The sequence below is a fragment of the Chiloscyllium plagiosum genome, chromosome 1 (assembly GCF_004010195.1).
Source record: "Chiloscyllium plagiosum isolate BGI_BamShark_2017 chromosome 1, ASM401019v2, whole genome shotgun sequence".
NCBI lineage: Eukaryota > Metazoa > Chordata > Chondrichthyes > Orectolobiformes > Hemiscylliidae > Chiloscyllium > Chiloscyllium plagiosum.
Genome location: NC_057710.1, coordinates 139,077,072 through 139,090,598, shown reverse-complemented (window position 1 = coordinate 139,090,598; position 13,527 = coordinate 139,077,072). Strand labels below are relative to the sequence as shown.

General features: G+C 39.2%; 1 protein-coding gene across 4 annotated transcripts in view; it reads left to right on the top strand.

Moving 5' to 3' along the window:
- sorcs2 (sortilin-related VPS10 domain containing receptor 2) overlaps positions 1-12,472 on the top strand; it is a 608,959-nt gene extending 596,487 nt beyond the window's left edge. For 2 of the 4 annotated variants that reach the window (XM_043698394.1, XM_043698420.1), the window contains 2 exons: positions 5,037-5,194; positions 11,229-12,472. In XM_043698394.1, coding sequence (XP_043554329.1) covers positions 5,037-5,194; positions 11,229-11,293 — 223 coding nt within the window. In that variant the 3' untranslated portion in view covers positions 11,294-12,472. The remainder of the gene's footprint in view (positions 1-5,036; positions 5,195-11,228) is intronic. The other 2 variants (XM_043698404.1, XM_043698411.1) reach the window with 2 other exon arrangements.
- Positions 12,473-13,527: the final 1,055 nt, after the last annotated feature.

The window sequence follows — 13,527 nt, the reverse complement described above, 5'->3', positions numbered from 1 at the left end:
TACACACCTGATCACCTTGAAAAATTCCATCAAATTTGTCTGGCAAAGCTATGCTGATTACGCCTGATCAAATCTCGAAGTGGAGATTAATTCTCTACTTCAAAGTTTTCTCCAATAATTTCTGTACCACTAACACAAGAGCCACTGGTCTGGAATTCCCTGGATCATCCCCACCACCCTTCTTGAAAGGTCAAACATTAGCTGTCCTCCAGTTCAGCGGCCCATCCCTGTGGCCAGAGAGGAATTAAAAATTTGAGCAAAGGCTCCCATAATTTCCTGCCTCACCTCCTACGGCAGCCTGGATCTAACTCATCCAGACTTGGCTATATGTCCACTTCAAAGGCTGCTAAAACCTCCAATACCTCCTTATTCCCTATGTCTGTCTGCTCAACAACCTCACAATCCCTCTCCCTAAAATCTGTACTTACATCCTTATTCTCCCAAGTGAAGGCAGAAGTAAAACACTCATTTAACATTCTACTAATGTTCTCTGGCTTCACACACAGAATGCTCCCTTGGTGACAAATAGCCCTACTGTTTCCCTGGTTATTCTCTTCCCCTTAATATGCTGATAGAATATCTTGGGACTCTCCCTAATTTTCCACCAGTGTTTTCTCATGTCCCCTCTTTCCTCTCCTGATTGCTTTCTTAATTTCCCCTGCACTTTCTATACTCCATCAGGGCCTCTGATTTGTTCCCTTTGTACCTGCTAAAAAGCCTCTCTTTTCCTTTTTAATCCAGTCCTGAATATTCCTAGATATCCAGGGTTCCCAGGGCTTGTTGCTCCTTCATTTCACCCCAAGGAAAAATATTAGGCCTAAACTCTCACCGTTTAGTTTTTGAAAGGGATCTCACCCCTGACCACCGTGGATTTTCCCACTGGTATCCATTCCCAGTCTACTTTAGCCACATCCTGCCTTATTTTAATAAAATCTGTCTTCCTGCAATCCAAAACCCTTTTTTGTAGACTATCTCTTTTCCGTAACAAATTAAATTGTGTGGTGATGTGGTCGATAGCACCAAAATGCTCCCCCACTGCCACCTCAACCACCTGTCTGGCTTCATTCCTTAGATTTAGGTCCAGCACTGTGCAGTTCATTCTTTGCATGACTGAATATGTGTTTATCCATATACATGTCCTTAAACTTATTTTATAGTGTATTATATTATCATTTCTTTACCTCAAATGTTATTTTTCCCTATCTTTTACTCATTTGCTAACGTGTTTACCAGTTTTGTCTGTTTCTGCTTAAGTTAAGCACAATTCTATGTTTATCTTACACCTTAACTCCCCATCTGGTTCTGTGCAGACTGTGCTTCCTGCTTCTTTTAGCTGAGAAAGTTCCCCACTGATCTACAAAATCAGCCCCCTTCTGTGTACATCATTTTGGCAATCTTTTGGATGTCATAAAACAGCTCTTTGACTTTCTGCCAAACTCGTGAATTTAAATAAGTTAAGTTCAAACTGCTCAGCAATTGAGTTGTTAATTGAGTGTCTGAGTTTTGTTGGACTCATGATCTTCCTATTAATAACACTTACTTTATCAAAATCTTGCCCTGTCACAGATAAGCCACAAGCCCAGCCTCAGCTCAGTGATGGTGTCCTAGCGTTTGGGGTAGAGGGTTGAGAATCTCACTTCCAGAACCAAAGCACATTACTTATGTTGACAGTTCAGACTGGCACAGCAGGAATACTGCCCTGTTGGAGGTGGTATCTTTCAGATGAGATGTTAAATCAAGATCCTATCTGCCCTTTCAGGTGAAAGTAAAAGATCCCATGTGGCTCTTTGCTGTTTGATAGGATCATTATCAAACACAATTTGACACTGAGTAATTTGGGTCTTAGGATAGATATCCAAAACTCCTGGTCAAAAAACATAGGTTTTAAGTAGGAAAGAGAGAGAGAGAGAGAGAGTGATTTAGAGATAACATTTCAAAGCTTGGGGACTGATGTACTGAATGCAAGGTGGCCAGTGTTAGAGTGATTAAAATCAGGTTTGTGCAAGAAAGAACCAGAATTGGGATACATTTAGGAGGGTTGTAAGATTAGAGTAGACTACAAAGATGGCCAAGGAGGAATCTGAAATCACATATCAGAAGTTTAAAATGAAGACATTCCTGAGCTAGTAGCCAAATTGGTCAGTAAACAGAGACGTGATGGTTGAGGATGCAGGCTGTAGAATTTTGAATGAGCTTAAATTTATATAGGGTGGAAGACCAAAGACTGACCTGGACAATACTGGAACAGTCAAGTACAGAGCTAACAAAGGCTTGGATGAAGATTTTAGCATCAGATGAACAAAGGCAGAGGTGATTTTATGGAGCAAAAAGTAAACAGTCCTGATGACAATGTGAAAATGATAACCTGATTTTTTTAGTAATCTAAAAAAAGTTCAATTTGGCATCAAATGCAACACTGAGATTGCATACAGCTTGGTTCAGCTTCAGATTGTTGCTCAGTGAAGGAATGGAATTGATGGCTATGGAGCAGAGCTTGACGTGGGGATAATAAATAATGGGCTTAGTATTCCCAATATTTAGCTGGAAGAAATTTCAGCTCATTTATGATTGTACATTGGGAAAGCACTGTGACAAATCAGAGACAATGTAGGATGGAGATGATAAGGTGAAGTTAGGTGTGATCAGCCTACTGTGGACCCTAGTGGTATACTTTCAGATGATACTGCTAAGAGACAACTTGTAGGTAAGGAAGAGGAGAAGGCAAACTATAACTCTTCCAGTTACCCCCCAGTTATAACACAAGATTGGCATGGAAACCATTCCAAATTACAATCTCACTAAATCTGGATAGGTAAGAATGTCCCACTCAGCTGCATATAGGAGTGAAATGTTGTGGCCCAATGTGAAAGAGAGAAAAACTTTGAAGAAGGGCAAGGGAGTGCTCCCTAGACTCCTGGGCAAAGCTTATCCTCAATAAGTAGAAGTAAAAGTATATATTGTCAGATTATTATTGTTATACTCAAATTGAATGTTGTATTTCCTGCAATATTGTAGTGACTGAACTCCAGAAGTATTTCATTGACTGTGAAAATGCTTTTGGATGGTCTGAGTTTGTGAAAGATGCCAAATAAATAGGAGTTTGTTTCTTTCCATTTTAGAATGGTTTTGTGTCTGTGTTTCAGTTTGCTGCTCGCCAGCACTGAATCTGCGCTCAACGACAGACCCGGGCTAATTTATACTCTACTGGGTCTCTGCTGAAATTAGAACTTCCAGAGAGGCATACTCACACTACTTAATTCTACAGCATTGCAAGTGACACACTTTGACCTGAAAAGTTTGGAATAGAGCACGGTGCTTGAGTGCTAATTTATTTTTAAATGGAAATCTCTTATTGTATACTCAGTTCACATTATGCATTAGCTGTTATAAGACATAGGAGGCCTTTCAGTCTGTTTCAGAGTTCAATAATGTCTGAACTTGGAATGTCTATGATGGATAATGGATAGCAAGATAATTAATTTTATATTTTAAAACTTCATTTAAAATTGGTTATTGCTCTTGGCTTTTTAAAGATTGATTAAAACTTACTTTGCAAGAGTGCAAAATTTAGAAAACTAAATAGTCAGACTAGTCCCTTGGTCGCAATATGAGGAATGGGCCTATCTATTGATGATTCTAGTATTTGGCCTCAATTGCAGCACTGCTCATAACGAAACAGATATGTCAATCTACCTCATTTCGTGTTAAGACTTAGACTGACAAATAGCATGTATTTGTGCCATGTAAGTGCAATGCAACGTACAACAACACACAGACTAACTACCTCCCTTTGATTTAGAATGATCCCCCTTCACCAAATTCCCCACCATCAGCAATTTGGTGGTGAATAGTCATCCCTTACTAGACCAATCACTCAACCACATAAACACTGTGGTTGCTCGAGGAGGACCGAGCCTCAGTATTTTGCAATGAGGCGCTCCTGGTCTCAAATCCTTGTTCACCATCTGCAAGCCTGAATTGAGGAGTATAAAGTTAATATTCAACATTCATCTAGATGAGTGCATCTGTTACAACACTCTAAAAGCTCAGTATCATACGGCATAGAGCAGTTCACTTGACTAGTGCCCCAGCAATGGATTCAATCTCTACCTTCAGCACCAGGGCACTCTGATTACAGCATGAAGCATCTGCCCGATGTTCTGCAATACCTCACCAAGATTAATTTTATCAATACATTTCTCCATTGCAACCTCCACAGCTTGAGGGACAGGAGCAATAATATTGTGCTGTCCTCTGCAAAGTCACCTCCAAAGATTCTCCTCCAATCACACCCCAATCTGATTTGTTGTTTCATCATTACTGGGTTCAATTCTTGGAAATATCTCCCTAGTGCCTTTGTGGGAGCACCATTACCACAAGGACTGTGGTAAGTAATTCAAGGAAATGACGTAATGGCACCTTGTCAAGGCAATTGGATTACATAAATAAAGTGGCTTAGCCAATGATTTCCACAACCCAAAGGTAAATTTAAAAAAAGCTTCTTGGAGAACTACCCTGTTCATCCTGGTTTAAAGCAAACATGCTCCTCTGACACAAGGCAAATAGATAAACAATATTAATTTGTTTGGATTCTACATTTTTCTACTGGTTTGAAGCCCCCAGGAATAAGGTAAACTTGCCTTTATTTTCCCAGTAATGGCAGTGCCTTTGCACCATTACTAGGATGATCAGCACTGGCCTGGTAAATGGGTAAGCATAATAGAAACAATCATTCACTTGTGGAGAAGAAGTACAATTCTGAACTCTGTATGACTGACTACCAAAGCTGCATTTTGCAGGATTTTTCAGCCATTTATTTTAATAGTAAGATTTAGAGGCAGCTCACCAGCAATTTCTCAAGGGCAGTTAGGGATGGGCAATAATCCCTATATGCCATGAGCAATGCATCAAATACGGGCACCCAATGGATAAGGCTGGTTTTTTGATTACATTATAATTCTATTATTAAAACACACAATATTGCTATGGCGATAATGCACACCTGATGGTAGATATATTCTCCCTTTATGTCACAGGAAGATACCTGGGCGGAATGTTTATGCACAGATGCATAATGAAAAGGAACAGGAAATGACCAGCCCTGTCAATCACAGTGAAGACACGCAGCACATCATACAAGGGGAAGAGTATATTGATGATGATTTGGACTCTCAGACGCTAGGTAACGGAAGAGGTAGCCTTTTTTTTAGTTTATCTCCTTTTTCTAAACAATGGTATTTTGAACTAAATTTCCCTGATTAAAACTCATAGCCTCATAGAATAATACAGAACAGAAAGCGGTCATTCAGTCTACCATACCTATGTTGTTAATTATTGGAATTATCCAATCAGTCTCACTCGCCTTCCCTTGAGTTACACTCATCAGTAACTATATTCTATCCAAGATGCCAATGCTTAGATTCTATTAATGACTGGTAGCATTCAAGGAGAAGTCCAAACATGCATGTAGCTGTGTACATGTTTTCTCTTCTAGTATTTATCAGCCCTCTTTTGGAAATCACTGTTGAAGCTCCTGTCTCTAATTACGCATGTTAATGCACTGAAGAAAATCTCTCATAACACTTACACCAACACTTATCTCTGTTTTAAGGACCAAAACACCCCAGCTTCTCAAGTGTCTCCAAATAGCTGAAGTCACTTGTCTTTGTAATTCTGTTTTCTTACAACATCTCCAAGCCCTTAAAATCCTTCTGAAAGAGCAATAGATCTAATCATATCAATTTTCACATCCCTTTCAGATGACACGAAGATTGGTGGAGTAACAGAAAGCATAGGGGACAGTCAAAGAATACAGGAGAATACAGATAGACTGGAGAGTTGGGCGGAGAAGTGGCATGTGGAGTTCAATCCATGCAAATGTGAGCTGATGCATTTTGGGAAGTCCAATTCTCGAGCGAACTATACTGTAAATGGAAGAGGCTTGGGAAAAGTTGATGAGCAGAGATATCTCGTAGTTCAGGTCCATTGTACCCTGAACGTGGCTGCACAGGTGGATAGAGTGGTCAAGAAGGCATATGGTATGCTTGCCTTCATCGGACGGGGTATTGAGTTTAAGAGCTGGGAGGTCATGTTAAAATTGTACAAGACTTTGGTTTGGCCGCATTTAGAATACTGTGTACAGTTCTGGTCGCCACATTACCAAAAGGATATGGACGCTTTGGAGAGGGTACAGAGAACGTTTACAAGGATGTTGCCTAGTATGGAAGGTGCTAGCTATGAAGAGAGGTTGAGTAGATTAGAATAGTTTTCATTAGAAAAAAGGAGATTGGGGGGGACCTGATTGAGGTTTACAAAATCATGAAGGTATAGACAGGGTGGATATAGATAAGCTTTTTCCCAGGGTAAGTGATTCAATAACAAGAGTCATGCATTCAAGGTTAGGGGTGAAAAGTTTAAGGGGGATACACATGGAAAGTACTTTACACAGAGGGAGGTAGGTGCCTGGAATGCGCTGTCAGCAGAGGTATTAGAGGCAGGCACGGTAGATTCATTTAAGATGTGTTTGGACAAAAGCATGAATAGGTGGGGAGCAGAGGGATACAGATGTTTAGGAATTGGGTGATAGATTTAGATAGTGGATTTGGATTGGCTCAGACTTAGAGGGCGGAAGCAAGGGATGACAAGGCAGATAGCAAAATCTATAAGAAGGGAATATGAATAGAAACTTGCATGGGATGTTAAAATCAACACCAAAGCTTTTCTATTGAGAGAAAAAAGGGTGGTCTGGAGCAATATGGTCTCCTTGAAAAACTGAAGAGATGGGTTTTTTGGGTGTTTAGCTCAGATAGCTGGATGGCTGGTTTGCAATGACAGTAATTCCAACAGTGTGGGTTCCATTCCCACACCAGCTGAGGTTAGTTTGAAAGATTGTGCTTCTTAGCTCCACCCCTCCCATGAGGCATGGTGACCTTGAGGTTAAACCACCATCAGGTGTCTCTTTCTCTCTCTCTCTCTAATGAGAGAACAGCCCTATAGTCTGGTAGGACTATAGTGACTTTACCTTTACCTTTTTTACTAGAGTTTATAATTAAAAATAGGGTAATTGAACATTAATTTAAAAGGCAAATGTACTGGCCAGGAAGTTGTCCATGAATGTTGATTCATATGTATAATCCAGAAGGCTTTTGTGAAATCCTTAGTAAACCATCATTGGCTAAAGATGAATTTCATGGAATTGAAAGCAAATTATTAACTTGATTTAGAAAATTGCTGAGTGGCAGGAGACTCTGCTATTGGTAGTGTCAAAATGCTATGGGTTGGGGCTTCAACTATTGACTGTATTTCCTCATGGTTTAGATGATAGAATGCAAAGCCACTTTGTTACAATCCCCATGAAGACTGAATTTTTAAAGGACAGGAGCCCCATGTCAACAACAGAAAAGAAAGGTGTTGGACAAGATTTCACTTTCTAAAGTGTTTACTGTAATAAACCAACTAAAATCAACATAATCCAAACACTACCAGGTGAAGAATATTTCAAATGAAAAAGGTCATTTTCACCAAACTGTTGACACAACAAAGATGCACCTCACATAGTTACACTTGCATTAAATTTGAAATAAAACTAAATTTACAAATATAGTACACAATTTACTTCCTGCACAAATTTGGGTGACGTGCAATCTCACTCTTTTCCATTTAATTCCTGTAGTGTGGGATTTCTCACTTCCAAACCAAACATTTTGAATCATACTTGTCAGTAACTGTATTCCTACCTAAGTCCTGGACGTGGTGTTTTGATCATTTTTGAGACTGCAAAGTGAAAGAGCTATGCCACAACACAATGTTTTTAAACAAAAACAAACCTTATTATATACAAAGAAAAGTCAGACAAAGCAGAAACTATTAACACTAAAACTTAGAAGTACGTTTTCTGGTATGTTAGAAGAATCTTAATGTTCATTCACTATTCCTCATCTCCTTAGTGTTCCAGTTGTTCTTTAATGTATTCAAAAAATTATGGTGGTCCTTCCAGTAGCTACTGGCTAAGTGATCTCCCAAATTCTCTTCAAAATCTCTTGACTGTGACATTCTCAGCTCAAACCTTTTCACTGTGTGCACTACCGTAGATTTCTTCCTTTAGTTTGCAATTTAGAAAACCTTCAAGCTTCTTCTCTCAAATTCCAAGTGAGCTAGAACTCCCATCCAGATTTTGTTATTGAATGATGAAGTTAGCATGTTCTCTGCTTAAGGCGCTGGACTAACATTTGCCTCCTTTTGTCTCTTGAGTCAATGAGCTGCAGCCTATACAAGACAAAAACTGCAACTGCCTTCTGTGAGAAAGCAAGCAGATTAAACAAAGGAACCCTCTAATCTCCATTGCCCATCTCAATCAGAATGTGGCATGCTTTGGAATGGTTCAGACAGTAATGTAATTTAATTATTTTTGCCTTCAACACAACACTTTGATTCTGTAATCCATGTGAATATTTTTTATTAATGGATATGACTCCCCTCTCCAAACCTGCTGGGTCCTATGAAGGAACTGCCATGTTTATAGACTGATCCCAGCTGCTTTTCAGCATGTCCTACATGAACAATTTAATTTTTTTAGTTCAGTAAGTAATGTGCATGCTATATTGTATGGATAGATACTTGTAATAATGGTGACCACTGACAAGATACATATGAATGTTTTTCATTCAGGCCATGATAATCTCTTCACATCTTCTACTGGGGTCTGCCACCACTTCAGTGGGAATAATGAGTATTTTTCAATCTTCGATCACTCACTATTCATGTCTTCAGTTTTTCGTCCTATCCAAATGCATACTCTATGCAATAATACAGTTCCTATTCTATTTTAAGAGCCTTGCTTGTTTTCTCTTTGCAGTAATTGTCAGTATTCTGAATTGTAAAGCAATAAAAACACAGGCTGACAATACAACTGCATTGTAATTAGCTTTCTACTTTCGCTGCTTTGTTGTTCAGCACCATTGCAATCCAGTGTCACATGGACATTTCTTGGAGCCTAAAGATGTCATTATCAGGAATCCAATTAACCATTTTTCAGAATACTTCCTAGCCCACTTTGTTCTGAAAGCCACAAAAACAAAATAGATGCTACCCGAAAGCACATGGGTCACCACATCATATCCAAGTTTTCTGATCATTCAAAGATAGGTGGAATTATGCAAAAATATTCTGGAGGTGTAAAATTACAGAGATGTTCATCAATTAAGTGAGTGCAAAATTGTAGCTAATAGATTTCAATATAGTCAAATGTCAGTTAATTCAACTTTGATCTAAAAGTAACTGAACAAACAACAGGAAATCAAAGAGATTTGGTGCTTGTACTTTAATTTAAAAGGCAAATGGAATGTCGGCCTAAAAATCTGGAAGACTAGAACACAAACCTTATGCTAGACAAGGTCGTGGTTACACTACACCTTGAGCACTGTGCATGTTAGAACGGTTATATTGATCTTGGAGGAAGTGGCATGTAGATTTATGAGAATTATACCGAGAATCCAAGGGTTGCTTTGTAAGGAAAAACCGCACAAGCTGTGGTTCCGTTTTCTGGAATTCAGTAAGTTAAAGGGGTGATATCATTTAAGTTTACAAGGTATTAAGAGGAACAAAGAAGGCAGTTCAAGAAAAATTATTTTGACTGGTTGTGAGACCTGAATGAGAGAGGCATAGTCTAAAACAAAAGAACTAGGTTTTTCAGGAGTGAAATTATGAATACATCACATAAAGCTCGATAGAGATTTGGACGTGTGTCCTGCAATCATAAATCAATGCAAGGTCAGTTGTTAAATTTAAATCTGAGATTGATGGACAATGACATTAAGAAATATGGGTGTAGACAAGAAAATGGAATTAAGTTGCAAATCTGCCAGGATCAGCTTTCTACTTTCTAGAACAGCTTTAGGGGTTAAAAGGTCAATTCCTCCTGTTCCTATATTTCCCAGGAGCTTTTGAAAATGGTAATATAACTAAGATGACAAATACACTTGTCCTGTTTTAAGGCTGCTTTGTCATGAAGGCAAGTTTAGCAAGGCAAAGTTTGGCCCCACTATAATTGAACAGTTAGGAGAAGGTGGTTCCAATATTATACATTTTATATCACATTCTCTTCTGCACAGAGTAATTTGTTTAAACTTAGAGTAGCTGACAATTACTCATTGAATATATTGCTATTTTTATTCATACCATTTGTGTACATTCTCATAATGCACATTGTTAACTCTGAATGAAATATAGGCCCAAATCTTTTGGTCTCTGAATTTTTTGGTCTCTGGATGTACAACCTGAGGTTTTGCATTGAGACCCCACGGTGGCCCTAGTAGACTGACTCTATTGGAAACACCTGGGTCATTTGAACTCCTTTGCTAATTATTTTAAATTGTTCCAAATTGCAGTAAGAGGATCACTGAATATTTCAAAAATGTAATGGATTGGGAACATTTTACTGTCAAATGCTATATTTGTAAACCTAATTGTAATATGAATTTAAATACACCTCACTTACAATTAAAGTTTCTCACTAACATGAGTTTTTAATTAGGTAGTTTTGCAGTGTGCAAAACGTTTGCACAATTTTTTTTCAATTTGCAATTGCATGATAAATTAGATGAAGAAGGAATTCTGTGATGTGGTTCTCCTGGCAATATCATGAAATTACAAAAGTCATTACAATTTTCATATTGCATAGAGAGGATGCAGTATGAAGCATTTCTTTTGTACAAAATTGATAAGCTTTGGCATTGTAAAAGCCATGACCATGAATCCACTTAAGAGTTATATGCCAAATTCAGAAACAGACTGATCTGAGCAGGCATATTACACATTTCTCATAAGCTTACCTGAATTGATGGCAGCTTGACTAGTAGTCCTTTAAAAGACTACTGTAAGCCATTGAAGAATTAGTAACTTTCTTTTTTTTTACACTGTTCCTACTATGGAGCCAAGTATATTAGGAATAATTTTCTTGGCTCCACCTCATTATGTCAGTCTACTCCAACATGCAATTGCCCCCTCCTATCCCAGAGCCCCCATTTCCCGTCCCCCAGAATATAGCTATGGCTTGTGGCAATCTACATTCCTCAGGCACATGTTTGTATATGTACAACACATTTAGTGCAAACCAATTTGCCAGTTACTTGCTTGTTTGATATCAGAGTATGGACACTGGAGATTTGTGAACATCAAGATACAGAAATGTCCAAAAGTAATTTTTTTTTGTCTTTTATTACTTGGAACAGGTGGCCACTCTTCTGTGGTTCTCAGCATAAACTCCCGGGAAACGCACAATTATTTGAGTAGCTGATGTTTGCTCCGGATGAAGTGTTAAGACTCACCACCATTTTGTTTTGTTGTTCCTGGGGCTGGGAGTAGGTGAAGCAGTGAAGTAAACTGCATTGTGGTGATGGGACTGTGGGTAATCTCACCTTCAGTAGTTACTAAATCTTCAATCAAGCATCAGAACGTTTTGAAGAACCCTTACATAGAGAGTGACATCACGGAATGGAACCCTGAAATGATCACTGCCATTTCAAACACTGCATCTTTCTATGAATGAGCACTGATGGGCTGGGGAGCAACCTGCCTTGATATGTTGTTACATGAATTCCTCTCTCTCTTTCCCTTCTTGCAAGCTGTTTGAAAAAAAGAAAGGTACATCGCAGGTTTGTCACTTCTCAATTGGACGTACCTTTTATTTCGATTCCACTGAATGAATTTTTTTTAACATTTGAAATACGTTCTCTCTTAATGTGCTTTAAAAGGGTAAATAAGTTGTTAATTCTTCCTTTGCGTATAAAACAATATTGTTTGTTCAATTATAAAGGTATAAACTTTTGTCTTTACCGCATAAAACCTATAGAACCCAGCATTCAAGGAAATGAAATGCCAGCAGTTCTGTAATTGGGAAAAAGTGATTCATTCACCAGCTGATCAGTCCCCATTGTATTGAAAACAAACATTTACCATAGTTTTCTAGCCCATTCTCATGGCATTCCTATTCTGTTATGATTTAACATGAATCTTTTTTCTAATTCTCCAATTAACTTGCTTTTCTTGAACTTTTCTTTCTCTAAGATAGATATTATGGAAAACTTGAATGTTTCCATGTGCTGTGTCTCTACTGCTGGTGAGGTAACCACTTGACTTATATTCATCTATTTTAGTTGACTGTCCAATTTGAAAGAGTAATGGCTATAAGTGAATTGGCTATAATAATCTCTGAGTTATCAAGCAGCACTTTATCAGCAATAACCTGCTCAGTCTCCAGGGCTATTTAGTTCCTGATCTGAATGCAGCTTTGGTTCACACAGTGGTCAGGTGAAGATCACTGCCCCGATATCAAAGTAACATTTGACCAAGTGGGGCCTCGAGGAGCCCTGGTAAATTTGAATTAGTTGGAAATTCTCCACCATTTGGAGTCATACTTGGCACATAGAGGAAGATAGTTGTGGTTGTTGGAGGTCAGTCATCTCAGCTCTCAGACATCTCTGCAGGAGTTCCTCAGGGTAGTGTCCTAGGTATAACTATCTTCAGCTGCTTCATCAATGACCTTCCCTCCATCGTAAGGTCAGAAGTGGGGATGTTCACTGATGAGCACTCGGTTCAGTACTATGCACAGCTCTTTAAATACTGAGATCGACAGTGCCTGCTTGCAGCAAGACCTGGACAAATTTCAGGCTTGAAAAACAGTTGCACCACACAGGTGCCAGACACTGACTATCCCCACCAAGAGATAATTGAAAAATCTCTTGCTGTTCAACAACATTAGTGGCACTGATTCCACACTATCAACATCTTGGGATTACCAAAACTGGAACAGCCATACAAGAACTATAGGCAGAAGAGCCAGAGAGAGGCTAGAAATTCTGCCCAAAACCTGTCCAACATTCATGAGGCACAGGTCAGGAATGTGTTGCCTTGATGAGCCACAAGAAAATTCAATAAGGTTGACACCACCCAGGAAAAACAGTCTATTTGATGGTCATCCCATCACCCATCTGTGACATTGACTTCTTTCACTTCCAGTACACAGTGGTAGCACAGTGTGCTGTCTACAAAATACATTCCAGTAACTTGTAAGGCTCTTTTGACAGCACCACAACCATTAATATCTATAAGGGCACCACCTAAAAGTTTCCCTGCAAACCACACACCATCTGGACTTGGAAATGTATTGGCATCACTTCACTGTCCCGTGGTCAGAAAATCTGGAACTACCTTGCTAACGCATGTGTGTGTGTGTGTGGAGCTGAAACTTTATTGCTGGAACAGCACAGCAGGTCAGGCAGCATCTAGGGAACAGAAGATTCGACGTTTCGGGCACATGCCCTTCTTCAGGAATGAGCAGAGAGTGTTCAGCAGTGTTCTCCTGCTGAACACTCTCTGCTCATTCCTGAAGAAGGGCATGTGCCCGAAACGTCGAATCTTCTGCTCCCTAGATGCTGCCTGACCTGCTGTGCTGTTCCAGCAATAAAGTTTCAGCTTTGATCTCCAGCGTCTGCAGACCTCACTTTCTCCTGTGTGTGTGTGGACTACATC